Source organism: Filicampus tigris, chromosome 4 (genome assembly GCF_054856515.1).
Source record: "Filicampus tigris isolate MCC_2025a chromosome 4, RoL_Ftig_1.0, whole genome shotgun sequence".
Classification (NCBI taxonomy): Eukaryota; Metazoa; Chordata; class Actinopteri; order Syngnathiformes; family Syngnathidae; genus Filicampus; species Filicampus tigris.
In genome coordinates, this window is record NC_141220.1 from 3,788,622 (window position 1) to 3,810,468 (window position 21,847).

The 21,847-nt window shown below is 41.6% G+C and overlaps 1 protein-coding gene across 1 annotated transcript in view; it reads right to left on the minus strand.

The window, feature by feature from the left end:
• Positions 1 to 2,807: 2,807 nt before the first annotated feature.
• Positions 2,808 to 21,847, minus strand: part of ldhd (lactate dehydrogenase D) — a 32,972-nt gene continuing 13,932 nt past the window's right edge. Inside the window, exons 5-11 of the mRNA XM_086029646.1 lie at positions 19,305 to 19,464; positions 18,956 to 19,155; positions 18,429 to 18,557; positions 11,493 to 11,620; positions 10,643 to 10,733; positions 9,932 to 10,043; positions 2,808 to 4,689 (exon numbers count right to left, since the gene is read on the minus strand). Coding sequence (XP_085885772.1) covers positions 4,509 to 4,689; positions 9,932 to 10,043; positions 10,643 to 10,733; positions 11,493 to 11,620; positions 18,429 to 18,557; positions 18,956 to 19,155; positions 19,305 to 19,464 — 1,001 coding nt within the window. The 3' untranslated portion in view covers positions 2,808 to 4,508. The remainder of the gene's footprint in view (positions 4,690 to 9,931; positions 10,044 to 10,642; positions 10,734 to 11,492; positions 11,621 to 18,428; positions 18,558 to 18,955; positions 19,156 to 19,304; positions 19,465 to 21,847) is intronic.

Below are 21,847 nucleotides of genomic sequence, written 5' to 3' on the forward strand. Positions count from 1 at the left end.
AAGTGAGTGCACTTTTTTAGAATTGCAAAAAAAATTGCGCTTATTTGGGATTTTCTTCAAACGGAGAGGTATGGTACACTATCGGCATCGGCCGATACTGCACAGCCAGGTAGCGGAATCGGTATCGGGGCCAAAAAGTGGTATTGGAACAACACTAGTCTTCACCTCACTTTCATGACAAGACCACCTAACCACCACCAAGTTCCTGTCTGCATATTAAAACGATCCACGTGGTCCCAGTTCATCACTCGTTGGCGACAGCCAATCAGCGTCGAGAATGTAATCTTCACGTCACACACAGGCGCTGCACGAGCGGACACGCCGCCAAACAAAGGAAAACAACTGACACACACTGCAAGTCATACACATGTGATTGCATCTGTCAGACTGCAAGGTACACAACACTTTTATCTTTTATTTTTTCCTAACTTGGCCTCGCGTCCGGAGTGCGGCACCTGCGTGTGACATGGTACAGTTTAAGTCCGTTCTCGACGCCGTTTGGCTGACTCGGACCGACTGGGACCACGTGGGTCGTTTAAATATGCAGACGGCGGCGGTTAGGCAACACCCAGCCATCCTTTCCAAGGAATGTCACAGTGGTCCTTTGACCAGCTGTTCCCGGTAATTTGCTTGTCTCTCAGCAGAACCAGATCTCCAACTTGAAGGTTTCTGCATGAAACTAGCCATATCTGTCTGTGTTGTCGAGAAGGTAAGTACTCACAATGCGACTCCAAAACTGATCTGCCAATGCATGCGCTTGTCTCCATTGTTTTGTGTAGAGATCCTTATCCGTGAAATCTCCAAGTGGCGGGGGAACCCTTGTTCTTTGTGTTAGCAGCATTGACGGTGGCAGAATGAAGGGTTGTTGTGGATCAGCAGGTACAGGTAGGAGTGGCCGGGCATTTATTAAAGCAGTGACCTCTGCCATCAGTGTGCAGAGTACTTCATGGGTTTTGCGAGTCTTTTGTTGCATCAACATTGGATCCAGGATTCGACGACAAGCGTTTTAAAGTGTAGGATTGGATAAATTACACTACGGCATTCAAGTTAAGATAAGTCAATTTTATGATCAAAATTAAAACTTTAACATAGTTTTTAGCGAACGTTCCGTCGTAATCGTCCACTGCCGTGGTTGAAGCTTAATTCTTCTCACAGACCGCAGCTTGGTATTTATTCTTCATTTTGCGTTTTGAAAGTTAAATTGATTGTGTAACAAGTATTTAGAAGTGTGGGAACCATGTCGGGGGTTCGCAATAGCGTAAAAGAGACGCAAATCCCCCCAATACAAAACTCTACAATAAATATCATATAAAATGATAATAATCATAATAATAGGGCCGACGCTACTTCGCGGTTTTTCACTTAGCGCGCCGGGTTCTGGTCCGGATTAACCGCAATAAATGAGGGATCACTGTATTGTCTTTTTACTCGCGAGGAGAACGAAGGGAACTGTACAATTACAATTCCTCACAGCGCTCTGACAGCTCTGCCCCTCCGCCTCCTCTCCTTATTTTCTTAGGGTGATCCCTAATTGTATACATTGAAATTGCTACTCTAAAGGGTGGGGGGAACATGTTGCATCGCATTCAAAGACGGTGTGTGTGTGTGTGTGTGTGCGCGCGTGCGTGTGTGTGTGTGGGGGGGTCTTACCTCGGGATGCTCTTCGATAAGAGTTCCTATTTTTCATCTGTTTCCTTCTCACATTCTACTTGATTCACAAGCAACTTCAACTTACATGATTAAAACGAGTTTATAATGCTGAATAAATGCCTTACAATATTTATAAGAGTAAATATGGAATAACCTATGAACAATTATTCTGTCCCTCCTGTTTATCACATATTTGCTCAAACCCAAACTGTCCAAATTCATTCACTTATTTTTATGAAAACAAATTTATTTAGCCTCAGGGGCACCGTTAATCTTTATTCATAGTCACCTGAATCTGAGAACGAATCAGGCAGGTAATAATGCTCGTCGTCATCATCATCTTTAATGTCAGGATCCAGCAAAGGATACATTTCAGCCATTCGGTTCCCCATGGGTGTGATTGCTGTTGTCATCAATCGGTTAATGAGAGAGCGCAGACAAGGAATACAACATCTACACACGGTCAAGAATTCTGCCAAAACAGCGATTGATACCGAAATTGAGGACACCACAGCTTTGCATTTTCCAAAGGCATTCATCCAGGAGTCCCACATGGAGGTGTCAACACCAGAGTGGTAATTTTGCAATTCAAGGGTTCGGGGTCCCTTTACGGCTTCGGTGAGACTGCCATCCGCAGTTGTGTTGTTGGGAACGAATGTGGAGCACTGCTCTCCGAACATAGCACACACTTCTCCTCTCTCAACCAACATGTCAACAGCCATCCTGTTTTGGAATGCCATAAGTGAGGTGGTTGATAGCTGTTCATACACAGCTTCAAACGCATTCTGTGGTCAATTCTGTTGCCCAATTTTTGTACGTCAGCAAAACGGGTGTGTCAGTGACGGACTGACGGAATGCTCACCTCTGCAAAATACAGTGGTACCTCTACTTACGAAATTAATTGGTTTTGAAAGAAATTGCTTAAGTAGAAAATGTTGTAAGTAGAGACGCGTTTTCCATGTTTCCACAATTAGATTATTGCACAATAAATGAGAGTTGCGCATAACGTAAAAAACATGGGATTCTGGAAAACTACAAAAAATCCCAAATTAGAAAAACATTTTTTTTTTTTTTAAATCGGCAAATAATGCAAATCTGCAGGGCCAAACTGTGAATATGCAGAGATTGACTGTAATTTTCAGTTGGAATATCACCAATCACCAGTAGGCAGGGCAGTTTTATTCATATATCAAACACAAGGCAACTCAATGTGCTTTACACAAGCAAAAACACAAAACCGACAAGCTTTTACAAACACCACAGTTTACGACATTAAGTAAAGTAATAAAAGTAAAGCAGAGAAAACAAAAGTAGTTTACAAAAATTACCAGAACATACATTGACAGAATTTAAACCCACTTTAAAAACATTTAAAAGTAAAGGAATTTAAGTAGATTTCTAAAATAAGAGACAATAACAATAATAATGTTTAAAAATTGTTTAGAGGACCTTAATCAAAGGTATGGGGAAAAAGCAAAGTTTTTAATCATGATTTAAAAGCGTTTTCACTCAGGGCTGAATTCACTGTTGGTAGCTTACTCCGTTGAATTTCTGGGAAAACTTCAGGTTTTCAAGGGTAATTCCAAAGATGACCTTAGGTGTTGGGGAGCTGTTGAGCCAGGCGCTTTAGGCATTAATGGGTTGAAGCAAAATTAACATGTGCCCCTTGATTGGCCCACCCCCGTCGTTTGGGAATTCTATTCGGAACACAGCAGATGCGTCTATGTATGAATTACTCTCAAGAAACATCCCTGCAGCCAATATACTCAACTTTTGTAAAGAGTAGCCTAAAGCTCTTAAAGAGGTCGGGAAATGAGGTAGGAGAGGGACTTGGCTGAGTGTACTGTATATGCCCGTCTTCCATCTTGAAGTGAACACTTTTGCTCTTTAGCCGTAAGGCGTATTTTATTTGGCAACTCCAGAACAAAATTCACGTAACATCTTTGACTTTTTATTTGCAGGCTATTGAGCCGGAGAGCTGCATCACTGAGTGTCTCTATAACAATAACAATGTTGCGACAATAAATATAATAACAATACATATATTTGGTGTGTTGTGAACTGGAGAATAGTTGTAAGTTTCAATGAACAAAATGGGGATGAGATCACATGTTGCTTTTTCTTCTATCCTTTTACTCTTAACTTGAAAAGTAAAATGCAACTGCATCAACCACCTAGTGGAAGAATAATTCTATATGCATTCAGTTCGACACAAATCAGTGACTCAAAGTTTTAAACACTTTTTACTCTAACTGTACAGTACTGTATGTATTTTTAAATTCAAATAAGTATAAATTACTATAAAATAACAGGATATTGAAGTAAGTGAGATAGCAGATATAAAATCTGTGATTTGAGATTCATCGCGAGTTAACAATGGAAATCATGAGATTAATTGCGGTTTGATTTTTTTAAAATTATTTAAGGGCCTTTACAGCTCTCAAAATGGCTATCATTTTCCTACCCATTCAATGTTTTTGGTTTAGTTTTTCAGGGCATTCCAAGTGATTATATTGCCTATGCGGACCTTAGACATTTACCACTATTTATTGTTTGAATAATCAATGCAGTGGACACACCTGTCAATCACATGTTCCATTACTTCATCACATGAAAAATGGGTGTGTTCAAACAAAAGGTTCTATTTAAGTTGTGTATCTGATCCAGATTAAAATAGCCGGAAAAAAATCTGAAATGTTTATCCCTTGTATCTATTGATCTGTCGATGTGAAACATGAATATTTTCAATCACTATCAAATATAAAGGAGTTTGCCTCACTGTTCCAATATTCTTGGAGAGGAGTGCACATATGCTGCAAGTATTCTCCACATTTTTGTTACTTGGATCACTGTATACTTCAAGGCTCTCTTGGCAGCAAAACCTTCCCTGGATTCATTAAGTTGTTTGGGTCAAGCGCATCCTTGATACTTTGCATGACCTGCATAGTCGTGGATCCCATCTCTTCATAGAGCAGTGCTCGCTTGCCCAAACCCACTCCGTGCTCCCCTGTGCATGTACCATTCAAAGCCAGGGCCCGTCTGGGAGAAAACAAAGCAATGTTTTTTTTCCAGGCAAAACATATATCGAGAAAAGTCAAGAAAAACTAAGTGCATCTTTGGAATTACCTGGATTTCTGCATAAATGGTCATAAAATGGGACGTGATCTATGTCACAACAATCAGGGGTCCTTAGGTTTCTTCAAGTTAAATTTAAGACTTGTTAAGACCTATTTAAGGCCATTCAAAACAAAAACAAAAGGAAAGGAATTTCACAGTCATATTGGCGGAGAAAAACAAAACTGCTAATTTGTGTTAAATTAGTTCTTGAATTTGGAAATGTGGAATATGTCCAGGATGTAAGAATACAGCATATTGAATAGGCTACTCACGCGACACCATGACAGCGCAGGTATATTGGCGTACTTCTCGGCCCCACAGACCGCAATGATATAGTCCCACAATTTTTTTTATTCTCTCGGTCTCACCACAATGTGTGTGTGATGATGATGTTCTGACAGTCCTAAAATAGCGGTGACGAACTGTAATTTAGCGATGACGGAAGCACGGTTAAAATAACGATGACGGAATGACGACAGACGGGCAGACTGGCCGCTGGTGAATAACAAATGACGGACCGGCAAAATTTACTGATGCGCCCACCTCTGCTGTTTCCATGTATTTACTGAACACAACATGTAAACATTACAGTAAATGATGGAAAACGTATGTAAATCTCTTAATTATTTGTGGAGCCTCTTTTGGCAGCAATAACGTCCAAAAAAAAAAATCAGCCCTGCACAATGTTAAGGAGGAATTTTGGACCACACTTTACAAAACTGTTTCAGTTCAGCAATAATTTTGTAATGTCTGGTGTAAATTGCTCTCTTGAGGTCATGTCATGGACTCTCGTGAATATCAGGTTGAGGTCAAGACTCTTAACTGGGTCAATACAGAAGTCATCCAGTTGTTGATTTGGGTCATTGTCCCTTCTGTATCACTCATTTTCTGAAAAGCTTCAATTAGTAGACAGATGCTCTGAGGTTTTTCTGCAAGATGTTTTGATGAACTTAATTAATTTTTCCGTTGATGATTACAATGTGTCGAGGCCCTGAAGTTACAAACCATGATGATTTCTCTGCCATACTTTTTAGTTGGGATGAAGTTTTAATGGTGGTCGGATGTGCCATGTTTTCTCCACACAAACTTTTATGTTCCTTCCAATTGACCCAATTTTGGTTTCATCTGTCCACACGTGAGGTTCCCAGTCGCGCTGTGGAATATCCACCAGCCATGTTTTGTTGGACAGCAGTGGCTTCCTCCATGGTGCCCTCCAATGACATCCATTCTTGTTTAATGTTTCATAGACAACGATACAACAGAGATTTGAGCATTTTCCAGAGATTTCTATCTTTAGCCGATTTTTCTTCACACCAATAAGCATTCTGCATTGTGCTCTTGCAGTCATCATTACAGGACAGTCACTCCTTCATTAAGTAGAGCAGCAACGGCACTGAACTTTTTCCATTTAAAGACAACCTGTCTTACCATGGACTGATGAATGTCAAGGGCTTTTATAGATACGCGTGACCCTTTCCAGCTTCATGCAAGTTAATAATTCTTAATTGTAGGTATTCAGAGAGCTCTTTTGTGTGAGGTATACTGCAGCTTTCTACATGTTGAAAATAGAAAACTTGTAACTGCTATCTGTTTTGTATAGGGCAAGGCAGCTTTCATCAACTTCTAGTCACATTGATCGGACTCAAGGTTGGCTGGCTCCTGACTGATTAGGTATTGGTGATGTCATTTCTCGCCTTGGGGGTTGAATGTTTGTGTGCATATTTACATGGTGTGGCCAATAAAAGTATATAAAGGTAATTGTTTGTGTGGTATTAGTTAGTGTATGTGTATTGTTGTGACTTAGAAGATTGGATCACATTTTCTGACCAATAAACGCAGAAATCCAGGTAATTCCAAAGGGTTCACATATTGTTTCTTGCAACTGTATCTACCCCAATGTTTAAAGAGAGAGCCGTGCTAAAAATTGACATTTCAAAAGTTTACAAACTTGAATTAAATCAATACAATCTCACATGAAGAGATAGAGGTTAATACTTGGTCGTCATTCTACTGTATTGTACTGAGCTTGGTTCTATACAACCTCCTGCTGGGTTTAGGAAATACAATGGTATCAACTGGGTTTCAAAATTTGGATTTGGAAAAAAGGAGACCTCTACAATAGTCTTAGGCCACCACTATCTTTGTTGCTTTGTTTACCTTTTTGACAGCGGTCACTTACGCGTCGGTCAGTTTGTTTTATGGTGTACTGTGTGGTTTATATTCTGGTAATACAGATGGGGTCAAAGGTGTCTGGGAGAAGGAATTGTCAGTGAATATTGATGAGGAGACATGGGAAGATATTTGGAAGTATGTAAAAAAGAAAAAAAAAATCTGTCTGTACCCGTATGAAAAAAATTCAAGTTTATGTACGGCGATATTTATTCAATTAATCCTTTTTGCCTCTGTTCCTTAAGTGTAAAACAGATATACTGTAGGTACCTTAACTCATTGTCTATGGTCATGTGATAAAATAAGGAGATATTAGTCAAAGACATTGTGTGAACATTTTTGGCATGGATTTGGAAATGGATGCAGTATAGGTATGCTGGGTAAACGTTTCCGCACAGCAGCTGATAAAAAGTTCTATAATGTTCTTACTTTTGTTGCTAGAAAGAATATATTGTTACACAGGACCAATGATAAAAGTCTTTCTGTTACTGGCTGGTGTAACATAATATTGAAGTTGATTCTTTTAGAATATCGAACGGACAGTTTACATCACAAGGTGGACCAATTTCATAGGATTTGGCGGCGATTCTATTACTATTTTGGACCTAGATACTCTTTATCAATTGTACAAGGTACGTCTTGATTGTTATTGCCTTGAACAGGAGTAAACAGGACTGTTCCCTGGGGATCCTGCATATATATATATATATATATATATATATATATATATATATATATATATATATATATATATATATATATATATATATATATATATATATATATTTACATCTCTGTTCTCCTGAGCTGTGTTTTGTTTTGATCTTGTTTTTTTTTTTTTTTTTTTTTTAAATAATATTGTGCTTTTTGTATGACAAATTGGTTAATTGTGTGATTACTTTTTACATGTTTCCGTTGGTATAAAACTGTGTAAAAATCAATAAATATATTGAGGAAAAAAAAGCAGCAGTCAACTGTCATGTCTTCTGAAGAGACATCAATATTTCATCTGCTTGTGTTAAAGGTTTTAAATAAGTTCATAGTTGCTTATAAATAAGTTGGTTTATTATGGTCAAAGTCATAGTGCAAACTGTTAAAACGTTGGGTTAAAAATATGTGAGAGTAAGACCTATGCCTTTGGTGGATAGTTTTTGCCTTGAGCTATATAAACCCATTTGTTGCCAATAGCAGATCTTTGACATTTCACCTCTTGAAGATAAGTTGTTGTCACCTCTCGTCGTAGTTGGCAAATGAACTCCAAAACATTTAAGCCTTGGAAGACTTTCGTCTTTGTAAGTATTTATATGTTCATATTCTTTGAAGTCAAATGTGCAAATTTGAGCACAGGTGCATGCGAGGACAGCACAGTCACTTTCATATACCAAAGTGGTAAATAATAGGACAGGCAACATTAAGGGATTATGCCTGAGATGGACAAGCAAACAAATACATGGCACTCCATAAATTGTTGTCCACTCTACTGGCAATTGAGTCATACTGCTTATTCTAGTCTTAGTCTAGTTCTAAAACAACAATCATAATGGTGGCCTGAGAATTTTAGATTTTCAGATACAACAATAATTATATTAGTGAAAGTTCACACTAAAACTATTCCAACTATAATATTAGAGAGAAACAAAAGACAAAACATTGTAATCATATGGTAAAGTTAGCTTGTGAGTCTCAGTTCAAAGCAGGATATATACAGTGGGTCCGGAAAGTATTTAGACCCCTTCAAATATTTTACTTTCTGCGTCATTGCAGCCATTTGCCAGAAAAGTTCATTTTATTTCGCATTGATGTACACCCCATCTTGACAGAAAAAAACAGAAATATATACATTTTTGCATATTTATTAAAAAAGAAAAACTGAAATAACTATTCACATCCTGAGGCATTTCATTGAGTAGGAGCACCCTTTTGAGCTTGTACAGCCATGAGTCTTCTTGGGAATGATGCAACACGTTTTTCACACCTGGATTTGGGGGTCCTCTGCCATTCTTCCTTACAAATCCTCACCAGTTCTGTCAGGTTGGATGGTGAACGTTGGTGGACAGCCATTTTCATGTCTCTCCTGAGATGCTCAATCGGGTTTAGGTCAGGGCTCTGTCTGGGCCAGTCAAGAACGTCACAGAGTTGTTCTGAAGCCATCCTTGGTTATTTTAGCTGTGTGCTTCAGGTCATTGTCCTGTTGAAAGGTGAACCTTTGGCCCAGTCTGATGTCCTGAGCACTCTGGAATTGGTTTTCCTCCAGGATCTCTTTGTACTTGGCCACATTTATTTTTCCTCCAATTACAACCAGTCGTCCTGTTCCTGCAGCTGAAAAACACCCCCACATCCAACATGATGCTCCCACCATCGTGTTTCACTGTAGGGATTGTATTGGGGAAGAAGAAGAATTGTGGTCTTCCCAAACTTCTTCCATTTGAGGATTATGGAGGCCATTGTGCTCTTAGGAACCTTGAGTGCTGCAGAAATTCTTTTGTAACCTTGGCCAGATCTGTACCTTGCCACAATATCTGTCTCTGATCACCTTGGAAAGTTCCTTCGACCTCACGATTCTCATTTTCCCTGACATGCACTGTTAGCTGTAAGGTCTTTTATAGACAGGTGTGTGCCTTTCCTAATCAAGTCCAATCAGTTTAATTAAATACAGCTCGACTCCTATAAAGTGGCAGAACCATCTCAAGGAGGATCGAAAAAATAGCCAGCAAGTGAGTTAAATATGAAGGTCACTGCAAAGGGTCTGAATACTTATGACCATATCATATTTCAATTTTTCTTTTTTCGTAAATTTGCAAAAATTTCTACATTCCTGATTTTTTTTCTGTCAAAATGGGGTGCTGAGGGTACATTAATGAGAAATAAAATGTTTTTTATTTTATTTTGACAAATTGCTGCAATGACACAGAAAGCAAAAAAAAATCAAGGGGAATGAATACTTTCCGTACCCACTGTAAAAGACAAATAATACAAAGAAATAGAAAATCATTACCTTGCCAGCCTCTCACCGAACAGATTGACCCTATGAAGTTCTTCTGGGTTGTTAGGTTCAACTACCATTAAACAGTGAAAGTTTCCGTCACCCACATGACCCGCAATGGGACCTGCATAAGCATTACAGCATGAAGAACATTGGAGGGGGGTGGTGGGGGGGGTGGGGGAATCACTTTTAGTTGCAAAAAAATATATTTTCTTTTGCAGTAAAATAGGAATGGGAAATCCTACAAGAGGAGAGATTCATCCATGGTAGCTCTCGAAGTTCACACTATCAAGACGTCTGTTAACTTCCCCCTATCGTAATGATGTTTGCAATTTGTGTGAGAATATGTAAGGACAGATTAGATGTGCAATAGGGGCAAACAGATAGAAATAATCATTTCAAACACTTTAGTGCCTAGGATGCCGTTTACCAATTTTCTATTATTACACAATGCATTGCCTTGCTTAGCTCATTTAGGCTTTGCCATGAACAAAATAAGCACAACAAACACGGGTCATCATAAAAGTGTAACATAGTGGGGTACTGAGTCCTCTCGAATCACATAAACACAACAAAAAGGTAGTTTGGAGATGCCAATTTCTTATTTGTGTTCTCAACTTCCAACACTTGGTAAAATTTATTGTAATTTATTTTAAACACATTTCATGTTGTGTAGCGGTGATGGCATGAAGGCAAGAACCTCCACATCTGCACTGTGCTCACCTGTAAGTTTGTTCTCAATCAGGTCTGTTTTTGTCTCCACAATGATGTGAGGCAGTTGGGAAATTGGAACACAGACATCTGTAGAATAGGCCTACAACCAAACACAACAACATACTGGGGAGTTAAAATAAACTTTGAAATGCATTAACATGAAAGAAAAGAAATGTATAAAAGGTCTTCATATAAACCACACTGTTGTAATGCTATCTTGACAAAGAACTTTCACATTTTTGCAGGACACCAAATTCATTTATTAATATATGTTGTATTGTTCTTTAAAATATGTAAATTTACTGACACGCAGGATAAAGTTAAACATCTCTTAGAATAGGTCAAAAGAAAAAATGACAAAGCGGCTTGGATTGTGGATAGATGGATGATAGATTAAAAATCACTACGCAGCACCAAGAAGACTGGTGGACAAAAAAATGAATGCAAAAATGCATACAACGAATGGTAGAACATTTTTTTTCCCCATTACAAAATAGCAAATGTTTCATGTTGGAAGGGTTTACATAAAAAAAGGCATGGCCATCTGAAAAAGAGAGTCAAAAATATTTTGGGAGTTTTACATTGGACCAGGAATTATCTGGCTATTAGAAAGACATAATGTACATCGATCTTTTGAGCTCTGCATTTTTATATACTGGTTCGTTCTTGTCAGAATGTATACTGCGGATTGCAGAACCTGCTGCTTGCTACAATATGGTGGGACAATCAAACAAATATGGTATGCCATTTTCCCCCCAGTTTAGCTCTACAATTCCACTCTTGTGTGGATTTGTACTTTGCTGAGTGCCAATATGTTTTAATTTGTTTCACAAAGCAGTGGAGAGCTATAATACCTTACCTTGCAACCAGGCCTTAGAGCCTGAGCAGCATACCAGGCGTCATGGCGAGCTTTCCACAGTCTGTTTCGTGATTCTGCATCCTTAGCCCACTGAAAATCTGAGCCACCATTAATCTGTGTGATTTCCTCTGTGGATACATGACAAAGATCAATCATAATTTTTATGATGCATCACTTAAACAGTTGTGCAGAGAAAACACAATCAGATTGTTTACCTGTACAAAGTTTGAAAAGCTGGAATCTGTCTTGTATTAGAGCAAATACCATAAGTAGAAAAAGAAGAAAACTATTTCTGTTTCAAAAGGTCAAGCTTTTGCCAGCAATACACTCTTATGCCAAGTGAAACTTGAAAAGAACACTTGACTTAAGTACAATACGCCAAAACAGGTATGCCCATATTCTAGAAACATGCATGTTAGGTTCAACAAAGTGTCCTTTGGTGTGTATGTGAATGTTGTTTGTCTGCCCTGCAGAGATGTACCCCGCTTTTTGCCCAAAGTCAGTTAGGAGAGGCTCCAGTGGACAAACAACTGCAAGATGACTCAAACTCTTTGGTATCTGTGCAAATGAAAGGCCCAGATATTTAAGATAAGATTTGTGACCAGTCCATGGCATCTACCCATCCATCCATTTTCTTTTGCTTACCAAGGATCGGGTCACTGGGGCAGCAGCTTAAGTAGGGAAACCCAGACTTCCCTCTTCCCTGCCACTTTGTCCAACTCTTCTGGGAAGATTCTGAGGCCTTCCCAGGCCAGTCTGGAGACAAAGACTTTCCAGCATGTCCTGGCTCATCCTTAGGCCCTCATCCCCACTGGTATGTGCCTGGAACACCTACCAGGAGGCATCCGAACCAAATGCCCGAGCCACCTCGTCTGCCCCGTTTCGATGCAGAACAGTAACACCACACTTTGAGCGCCTCCCGAGCATTTCACCCTATCTCTAAGCCTTAGAGATAGGGTGAAATGCTGGTGCTCCAAGGGAAAGTCCAGAAACCCTGAGGAGGAAACTCATGCTGGCCATTTGTATCTGAGAGCTTGTTCTTTCGGTTACCCATAGCTCGTGACCATAGGAGAGGGTGGGAACTAGGGATGGGAATTTCGACTAATTTGCCCACCGACTAGTCTCAAATTTTATTTGTCTCAAATTTTATTTGCGACTAGTCGACTAGTCTATAAGCAAGAAAACTTGAAATTTAAAACAGTAAGTATTCCCACCTACGGACCTCTGTCAAACGGAAATTCCCTCACCCGGAAAAAAAACGTATGCATTACATTTTCTTCTACTATATTACATTAACAATCGATTCCTTACAACGGAAGTTCCGGTATCCGGAACCCGGAACCCATAGCGAAGCCCAGAGTAGCGCAAATTCAAGCAGTTCCTGCTCTATACTACGGAAAAACATTGACCGCTCAGCCATCATCGGATCAAATGGAAATTCCCTCACTCGGAAAAAAAACGTATGCATTAAATTTTCTTTTATTACATTACCGATCAATTCCTTACAACGGACGTTCCGGTGCCATAGCGAAGCCCGCAGTAGCGCAAACTCAAGCAGCTCCTGCTCGATACTACGGAAAAACTTTGACCGCTCCGCCATCATCGGATCCAAAATGGCGACATGTAATTTACTTCTTTGGCATGCGCATTACTGAAATTGCAAAATATTTCAAATGTATTCATTTACGTTTTCGTCTGTAGATCGTGGCATCCAAACGAAGAAGAACGGTAATGACCGTGGAAGAGAGAGTGAAATGCATCCGATTAAGCGAAGCTGGACACAAAGTAAAAAACATCCAGGAGACACTTTGAGTCGGAAAAACTCAAATTTACGAGAATTTGAAACACAAGGAATCGATTCTGGCTCAGTACGATTCCGGCAGTTTGCCTGCTCAGGGGAAATTGTTTGCGGCTCGACGGACGAAGTACAGTGGCGTAAATGAACGTGTCCTTTTGCATGCACAAGAATCAGTGATGATCAACGGGACAGTTACTTGCAATTAGCAACAAAACTGTATGATACGCAAACATTTTAATACAGCAAAGAATGAAGCCAACACAACTCAAAATACTCATTTTTTCTGAGAAAAATCAACATTAAAATACAGTACAGTTTACTGTAGTTAAGTAGAGTACTGCATTGGTGTTAGTATTTTTTTCAACAGTATTTGGACCATGTTTGTTATACTGTACTGAATTTTGTTCATATACATGTACTTTATAGTGCAGAATTTTGTTTGATAAAATGTTTTGGGAAAATATTTTTTTGCATTATGTTGCTTGTGTTGTTAACTTGTTACACATGCATTTCGTTAACATGCATGTTCATACAGGACATGTACCGTAGTCGTTTCCCACATAAGGAAATTCCATTATAAGGAAAGATTGGACAAGAGAATACTTATTGTACATTGAATTCAAAGTTTAAAAAGCAAATGTTTTGTGTATTTACAGTAGAGGCTATTTTAGCCCAAACATTCAGGACAGTTTGTCAATTTAAATTCTATTGATTTAACAACAACGGTCTAAATAAAAGTGAACAATTGAAAGAGAAATACATTTCTTATACATTTGCCAATGCAAAGCATTGCATTTATTATGAATACTGTAATGAGTAATGGTACCGACTCCCAGTCCGGCAGGGTCTCATTCGCCATATGTTAGGTGCATTATCATGAACACAGGCGACGGCTTTATTTTCTAGTCCCATGTACCCATCACACTTCGCAGGAGAGCAGCCAAGTTTTCAGCTGTGTGTCTTTCCTCCAAGCCGCATGAAGCACACAGCTGCGGAGATGTCCTTCGTCCACATACGTTATACACGTCATAGTCATGTAAGATTCGGTGGCTATGGACGTCCATCCGTCTGTAGTTATAGTATAGGCCACATAGCTGACGCGCTCAAACGCTCGCAGTATTGACTCTTTCATTTGGTTATGGCTACTCTCGAGTTGGGGCATTATTGTTTTGCGACTTGGCACCACATACTTAGGCTCGATATACAGCATTAATTTTTCGAACCGTTTGCCCTGAACAAAAGAAAGCGGCAGCATATAGTGTCATTTTACAAATTAGTTGGGTAATCTTTGCTGTGTGGTAAGTATCGCAGCGCCTGGCTGCAACAAACGCTCTCATGCTCGTCTGCCTGGCCCCGCCGCCATCGACCTGCTGGTTCACATCGAGATTTACTTTGGCTGTGGTTTCTCATCACTCCGGGAGAGTGGTTGTAAGCAAGTTTATGCTTACAAAGCCTACCGACGATCTTGTTGTCATCTGCTGCATCAAAATACTGCCAAACGGTGCCGTTGTTTTTCGTGGTAGCTTCGATATCTTCAGAGTGTACTTTTCTTCCCCAAACTAAATGTCCCTGCCCCCTACTATGTGTGCGTGTGGGTGCGGGGGGCAGCTGCAATTATCTCTCTTGGTGCTCAGTTTGTTTACAGAGGCCGAGGCAGAGGCGTGAGGAACAATTTGCGTGATACTAATGCAGCGTTTAACCGACTAGTAAAATACTAAACGTTTAATAAATCATAGGCGGTTAAACGGTTAAACGAATAGTCGCGCACATCCCTAGTGGGAACATAGACAGGGGTGCACAAAACTGGTATGCAGGTACGCATGCGCAACAGAAATCACTGATGCGTACCGAATTTGCATACCTGTACACACTAGTGGTGCAGTGCAACGAATCATCTTTGATTGGTAAGGATCAAGCATCGGTTCAGGATGGGCACGATCCGCAGAATTGTTGGTGAAAAAAAATGTGCGTGTTCACAAAAAGGCAACGTGATTAGTCCACATTCAGCAGAGGAAGTTGAATACCCAAGATCATGTAAGTTGCATGTACAAGAGCGTTTTGCAAACATACTCAACGAACACACCGCCTCCACAAAGGCTAACTTCAAAATAAAGCTTACCAAATAATACATTGAGTCATTAATGCCAATGCAATAGCCTTAGTGAACTTTTACTTTGAAGTTGTCCCGCATGGTGGCGTAACGGCTAACTTGACTTACCGTTTTCGACGTCGCGGCAGTTTTAACGCTTGCTACCAACACCAACACAACGCAGTCTCGAAATCATATTCAGTCGCTAATTTAGGACACGAACAAACGGCTAGTTTACACTGTATGAAAGTGCACAAGTCTTCAGCGTTAGTGGCTAGCAGCTGTTATCATTTGCTGCTCCTTGGCTTAATACTATTTATTTTATTTTTTTTAACTTTTTCTATATTGTGGACCTAGATTACTTTGTAATGTGCTGTCCATGTTTTAAGAAAGGTGCCTTAAATTGCACTTCAAGTTTTTTTCCTTATGAAACAAAAATAAAAATAAAACTTTGTCTTCATTTAATTTATAACAACACGTTTGCCTAATAATTGTAAGAAAAAATTCAGCTCAAAATGTCTGGCAGGATATCTTGAAATGTATACACTGTACCACTTACAAAACTGCATTAAATTCTCAAAAAAAAAAAGGATAAAGTTCTTAAATCCTAAACGGCCATATTAGACATTAAGAGTTTATTTATTTATTGTTTTGTGGGCACAAGCGTTTTATAAAATATATGAAGACCAAGTTCTTTTTATTTATTTTTTACCCATAAAAAAAAAACATCCTATCTGTGACTCAAAATCCCGGACCGACTTTATGTGATCCGTTGGACCACTAGTGAGTACCAAAGACAATCTCCTGGCACTCATGCGAGTACCGCATGAAAAAAATTACGTGCACCCCTGAACATAGATCAACGGGTACATTGAAAGATTTTCCTTTTGGCACAGCTCCTTCTTCACCACAACAGACCGATACAGAGTCCACATCACAACAGACGTTGCACCAATCAGTCTGTTGATCTACCGCTCCTTTCTTCCCTCACTCATGATCAAGACTCCAGTATACTTGAATGCCTGTACTTTGAGCAGGATGTCTTCACCGACTTGGAGGGCACTCCTTTTCCGACTGAGGACCAAACAGCATCTATCAAGGGGTCCGGTACCCCATACTCTCGGAACACACCCCTCTGGACTGCCGGGGGGACATGGTGGAGAATGCCTTCTTCAGGTTCATAAATCACATGTAAACCAGATGGGACCCTGTTGAGGGTGTAAAGCTCATCCACTATTCCACAGCCTGAAGTTATGCTGGAGGTTACAGTGGAAACTCCTTCTGATACGGGAATTTGCCAGACATTCCCAGAAGACCCTCACAATATGTTTGAGCCTGCCACAACAGGTCACCATCTTACCCCACTATTGGAGTCACCATGCCACCAGGTGGTGATCGGTTGACAACTCTGCCCTTCTCCTCATCAGTATCCAAAGACATGCGGCGTAAATGCCATTTAACCTTTTTCTGAGCTAAAGCTTTATTCAGTCTCTCACCTAGGACTTATATTTTGACTTTTACCAGTATCCTGTCTCCCAGTTGTGGGCTGGCTGCATCGTTGTGAACAATATTTCATAGTTATTTTTCTTAAACTACAAGCTAAAAATCCTTGATAGTACTGTGTCTCACTATTGTGGTATTACATGCATTTCACAGTCACAGTACAGAGTTAGTTTTTGAAGTACAAATTTGGATTTTGTGCCTCATCAAAACACATTGAATAGCAAAACTTCGAATCACAGACTTTTATGTTTTTCTGACATTTGAACCGCCGAGGCAGTCCCAAAAAGTTTCGCTGGGATAGATGAGCTCATATCGAGTACTCAGAGGTCCAGGCACGTCTGTGCTATTTATGCCGCATGGGCGAGGTGGCAACGAGCTTCAGCTGGCTCGTGAGTGAGGCAAAACACGTTGTGAGGTCGCTATTAGGTCAGTAATCTATAGCGGTGAGTAACCTCATGATCAAGGTTATTATAGTTAACAAAAAAAAAAAACATTGAAAAAACATTTTTGTTAAAGTCCCAGTGTGTTGAATTTAGTGCCATCTAGTGGTGAACTAATAGAATGCAGTGACCTAAGCTCGAAGTGCGTGCATTTTGGAGCGCGTGCACTATGGTGCCACCGAGAGACCACACGTCGCAAGCCTACCACCAATTTCTTCAGCAGAGATACAAGCAAAATGTTATCACAAACGAGTTCTAGCATTCCCTCAAGTGACGAAGTAAGTGCATTGCATTCGTTACACATATTGTAGTCATGGTGTGGTGGAACTACATTTGCTAAGTTTGTCTCCTTCGGGTACCCGTAGCAGAAAGATGAGTGCGAGGCATGGCAGCCTCCTGTATAGGGGAGATGCGGGAGATGTAATATAATTAGAGATCACTTCATCAACGATTATATAAAAATATGTACATTGATGCGATTGAATGTATTTTTTTGCATATGACTAAAATTGATAGTGGGTTTTCAATATGAATGAACTTCAAAACATTCTACACACTGTCACTTTAACAAAATAAAATAAAAACAATGTTTTCTTTTGGTTTTTTTAACGAATACTAATGGAAACTATACCTTACGTTTATCAAACTAAAATTACAACATAAATGTTGTTCGTTTTTGTCTATGTCAATTAAGATCACACATTGGGTTGGGCAACGATAACCTTGAATTGAATGGAACTGGTGCCCTGAAATTCTTTCATACCCGTTGAAACGCCCTACCAATAAATGGGTTAGGGTTGCAGTTAGGGTTAGGCTGAAAATGTTTCTTGACAAGAAAATGCAGTATGCTGCTATACACAATGTTAATTTAAGAAATAAAATATAATAATTATAACAGATTCTTCATTTATTATATTATTTTATTCTTATTGTTTAATAAAACCCTTGCTTCAAATCCCTGGGATTAAATTACGGGGGAAAAAATGCTCCTCAAAATTTGAAAATTGATCCTCAGATTAAGCCATTGGTATGCAAAAATGCTCCGTAAAGGAAAAAAAGTATTTCGAGCCTTGAAATATAATAATGAATATCATTTCCAGACTTACCCGTTATGTTGACTTGTTCTGCAACGCTCTGTTCAGAACCATGGAATTCCAGGAATAGGGTTGGAGTAACGGGATATGACAGAGAGCTGAACATGTTGCATGCATTGATCATCACATCATCTAGAAACTCTTTAACACACAAAAACAGAAAAACTGTTATTTTCTTAGCATTCACAGTATGTGACAAACTATCCTAAATTATGTCATCTTCCAAACCGCTTATCCTATATAGGGTCGCAGGGAGTTGCTGGAGCCTATCCCAGCCGTCAATGGGCGAAGGCAGACTACACCCCGAACTGGTCGCCAGCCAGTCGCAGGGCACACATGGACACTGTCACTGAGCGGGAATCGATCCCACGCTGCCCGCACACAACTCAGGCGTGTGTACCACTACACTATCAGCGGACATTATCCTAAATTATCTTCTTCTAATAACATAGTATGTCACAAGCAGTTTGGTCTGTTAAACTGTGTAGTGGCAAGTAGCATTATTTTTGGTGCTGTGTGCCCAGGCAACTTGAGCTCACCAATGCGAGCGATGGCTACCCCAGCTTGTAGAATCTGCACAGTGCTATCCACAGCAGCCTGTACAGATGGAAATGAGCAGACTGCTGACACCATGACTTCTGGAATACCATAGAGGCGCAGAGTTGCCTTAGTGATAATTCCCAGAGTGCCCTCTGATCCAACAAACAGGTTTGTCAAGTTGTAGCCCGCTGAAGTCTTCCTAAAGTTTATTGATAATGAAGACAGGGACAAACTTACATAAGCAGAGCAGTGTCTCATTATTGTTGCTTTCTTTGAGCAAATGTTTGTTTAGAGTGGACGATACCTGAAATTGTGAATGAATAAAACCTCTTCTTTCTTTTGTCTTACCTGGGACATCGGCCCTTGCCAGCCGTGTGAATAATAGTCCCATCGGCAAGTACCACCTCCAGGTTGATAACATTTTCTCTCATGGTTCCATATCGCACTGCATTGGTACCAGATGCACTAGTGGCTGCCATCCCACACAGTGAAGCATCAGCTCCAGGATCTAAGAGGAAGTTCAATATCAGTATTGTTCTCGGAACCTTTTAACAAATCGTAGTAGCACAGTCATCTGCAGTCATAACATGTTTCAAAACTAAATAAACAGAACGTGTACTCCTTATAAATGCTTGTTGTCAACACGAAAGGACTTCACTGCATAGACCCTGGTATGTTCTACTACATGTAATCATATTGATTGTACAGGTGTGGTGTTATTCCTGCGGGGCAACTATGTCTGACGTGCCTCCCACAGCGCCTCGGGGCCAGCTGCAGGGTCATCAGCCGGGGACCACTGCTCATTGGAGTTTCGCTCACTTTAAACTGGGAACGCCTCCTGGTGGCGGAGCGGTGGCAGGAACCCTGCCACCGCTCCGCCACCAGGAGGCGTTCCCGGTCTCTCTGACATCTCCCTGTCACCCCCTGCAGCTGACCCCTTTCATTGTCTTGACCCCCAGTTCTTATCCATTCTCCTCAGCCACAGCCAGAAACTTCCTCTCTCTTCTTCCTCTCCGAGGGACTTAGTTTCCCTCCGGAGCTTTGCACCTGTTTTTCCCACTCACGAAGCAGCCTTGCTGTTGATAAGATGACAAAGCCCCGACAGCCTACTTCCACGCGGTAGATGGTTGTGGACCAGCCCGCCTCTCTGCAATCAGCAGCCAGATCTGAGTATTTGGCTGGTTTGCGCTCATAGGCGGCTTGGATTCCCTCTTCCCAGGGGATGGTCACCAGGGACCCCTTTGGAGCCAGGCCTTGAGGTGGGGCTCGTTGGCGAGCGCCTGGTGGCCGGGCCTGCACCCAACCCGAAAAGGAAAACGTGGGTCCCCCTTCCCATGGGCTCACCACCTGTGAGAGGGGCCAAAGGGGTCGGGTGCCGTGTGAGCTGGACAGCGGCAGAAGGTGGGGACCTTGGCGGTCCGATCTCCGGCAACAAAAACTAGCTCTTGGGACATGGAATGTCACCTCTCTTGCAGGGAAGGAGCCTGAGCTTGTGTGTGAGGCTGAGAAGTTCCGACTAGATATAGTCGGGCTCACCTACACACACAGCTTGGGCTCTGGTGCCAGTCCTCTCGAGAGGGGCTGGACACTCTTCCACTTTGGAGTTGACGAGGGTGAGAGGCACCGAGCAGGTGTGGGCATACTTATTGCCCCCCGGCTTGGCGCCTGTACATTGGGTTTTACCCCGGTGGACGAGATGGTAGCGTCCCTCTGCCTTAGGATGGGGGACGGGTCCTGACTGTTGTTTGTGCCTATGCACCAATAAGCAGTGCAGAGTACCCACCCTTTTTGGAGTCCTTGGAGGGTGTGCTGGAGAGCGCTTCACCTGGGGATTCCATCGTTCTGCTGGGGCGTGATTGGGAGGAACGGCCCCCCCGACTGTTATTGGACTTCTTCGCTCATCACGGATTGTCCAGAACGAACACCATGTTCAAACATAACGGTGTCCATATGTGGACTTGGCACCAGGACAGCCTAGGCCACAGTTCGATGATCAACTTTGTAGTCGTTCTTCGGATTTGCAGCCGCATGTTCTGGACACTCGGGTGAAGAGAGGGGCGGAGCTGTCAACTGACCACCACCTAGTGGTGGGTTGGCTCCGATGGTGGGGGAAGATGCCACTCCGACATGGCAGACCCAAACGTATTGTGAGGGTTTGCTGGGAACGTCTGGCAGAATCCCCTGTCAGAAGGAGTTTCAACTCCCACCTCCGGCAGACCTTTTCCCACGTCCCGGGGGAGGCGGGGGACATTGAGTCCAAGTGGACCGTGTTTCGTGCCTCCATTGTTGAGGCGGCCGATCGGAGCTGTGGCTGCAAGGTGGTCGGTGCCTGTGCTGGTGGACACCAGCGGTAAGGGATGCTGTCCAGCTGAAGAAGGAGTCCTATCGGGCCTTTTTGGCCTGTGGGACTCCGGAGACAGCTGACAGATGGCCAAGCGGAATGCAGCTTCGGAGGTTGCTGAGGCAAAAACTCGGGTGTGGGAGGAGTTTGGTGAGGCCATGGAAAATGACTTCCAGACGGCTTCGAGGAAATTCTGGTCCACCAGCCGCTGTCTCAGGAGGGGAAAGCAGTGCACCATCAAGAACTGTATATAGTGGGGATGGGGTGCTGCTGACCTCGACTTGGGACATTGTGGGTCAGTGGGGAGAATACTTCAAAGACCTCCTCAATTCCACCGACACGCCTTCCACTGAGGAAGCAGAGCCTGGACACTCCGAGGTGGGCTCTCCTATCTCTGGGGTTGAAGTAACTGAGGTAGTTAAAAAGCTCCTCGGGGCGGATGAGTTCCGCCCAGAGTTCCTAAAGTCTCTGGACATTGTGGGGCTGTCATGGTTGACACGCCTCTCCAACATCGCGTGGACATCGGGGACAATGCCTTTGGATTGGCAGA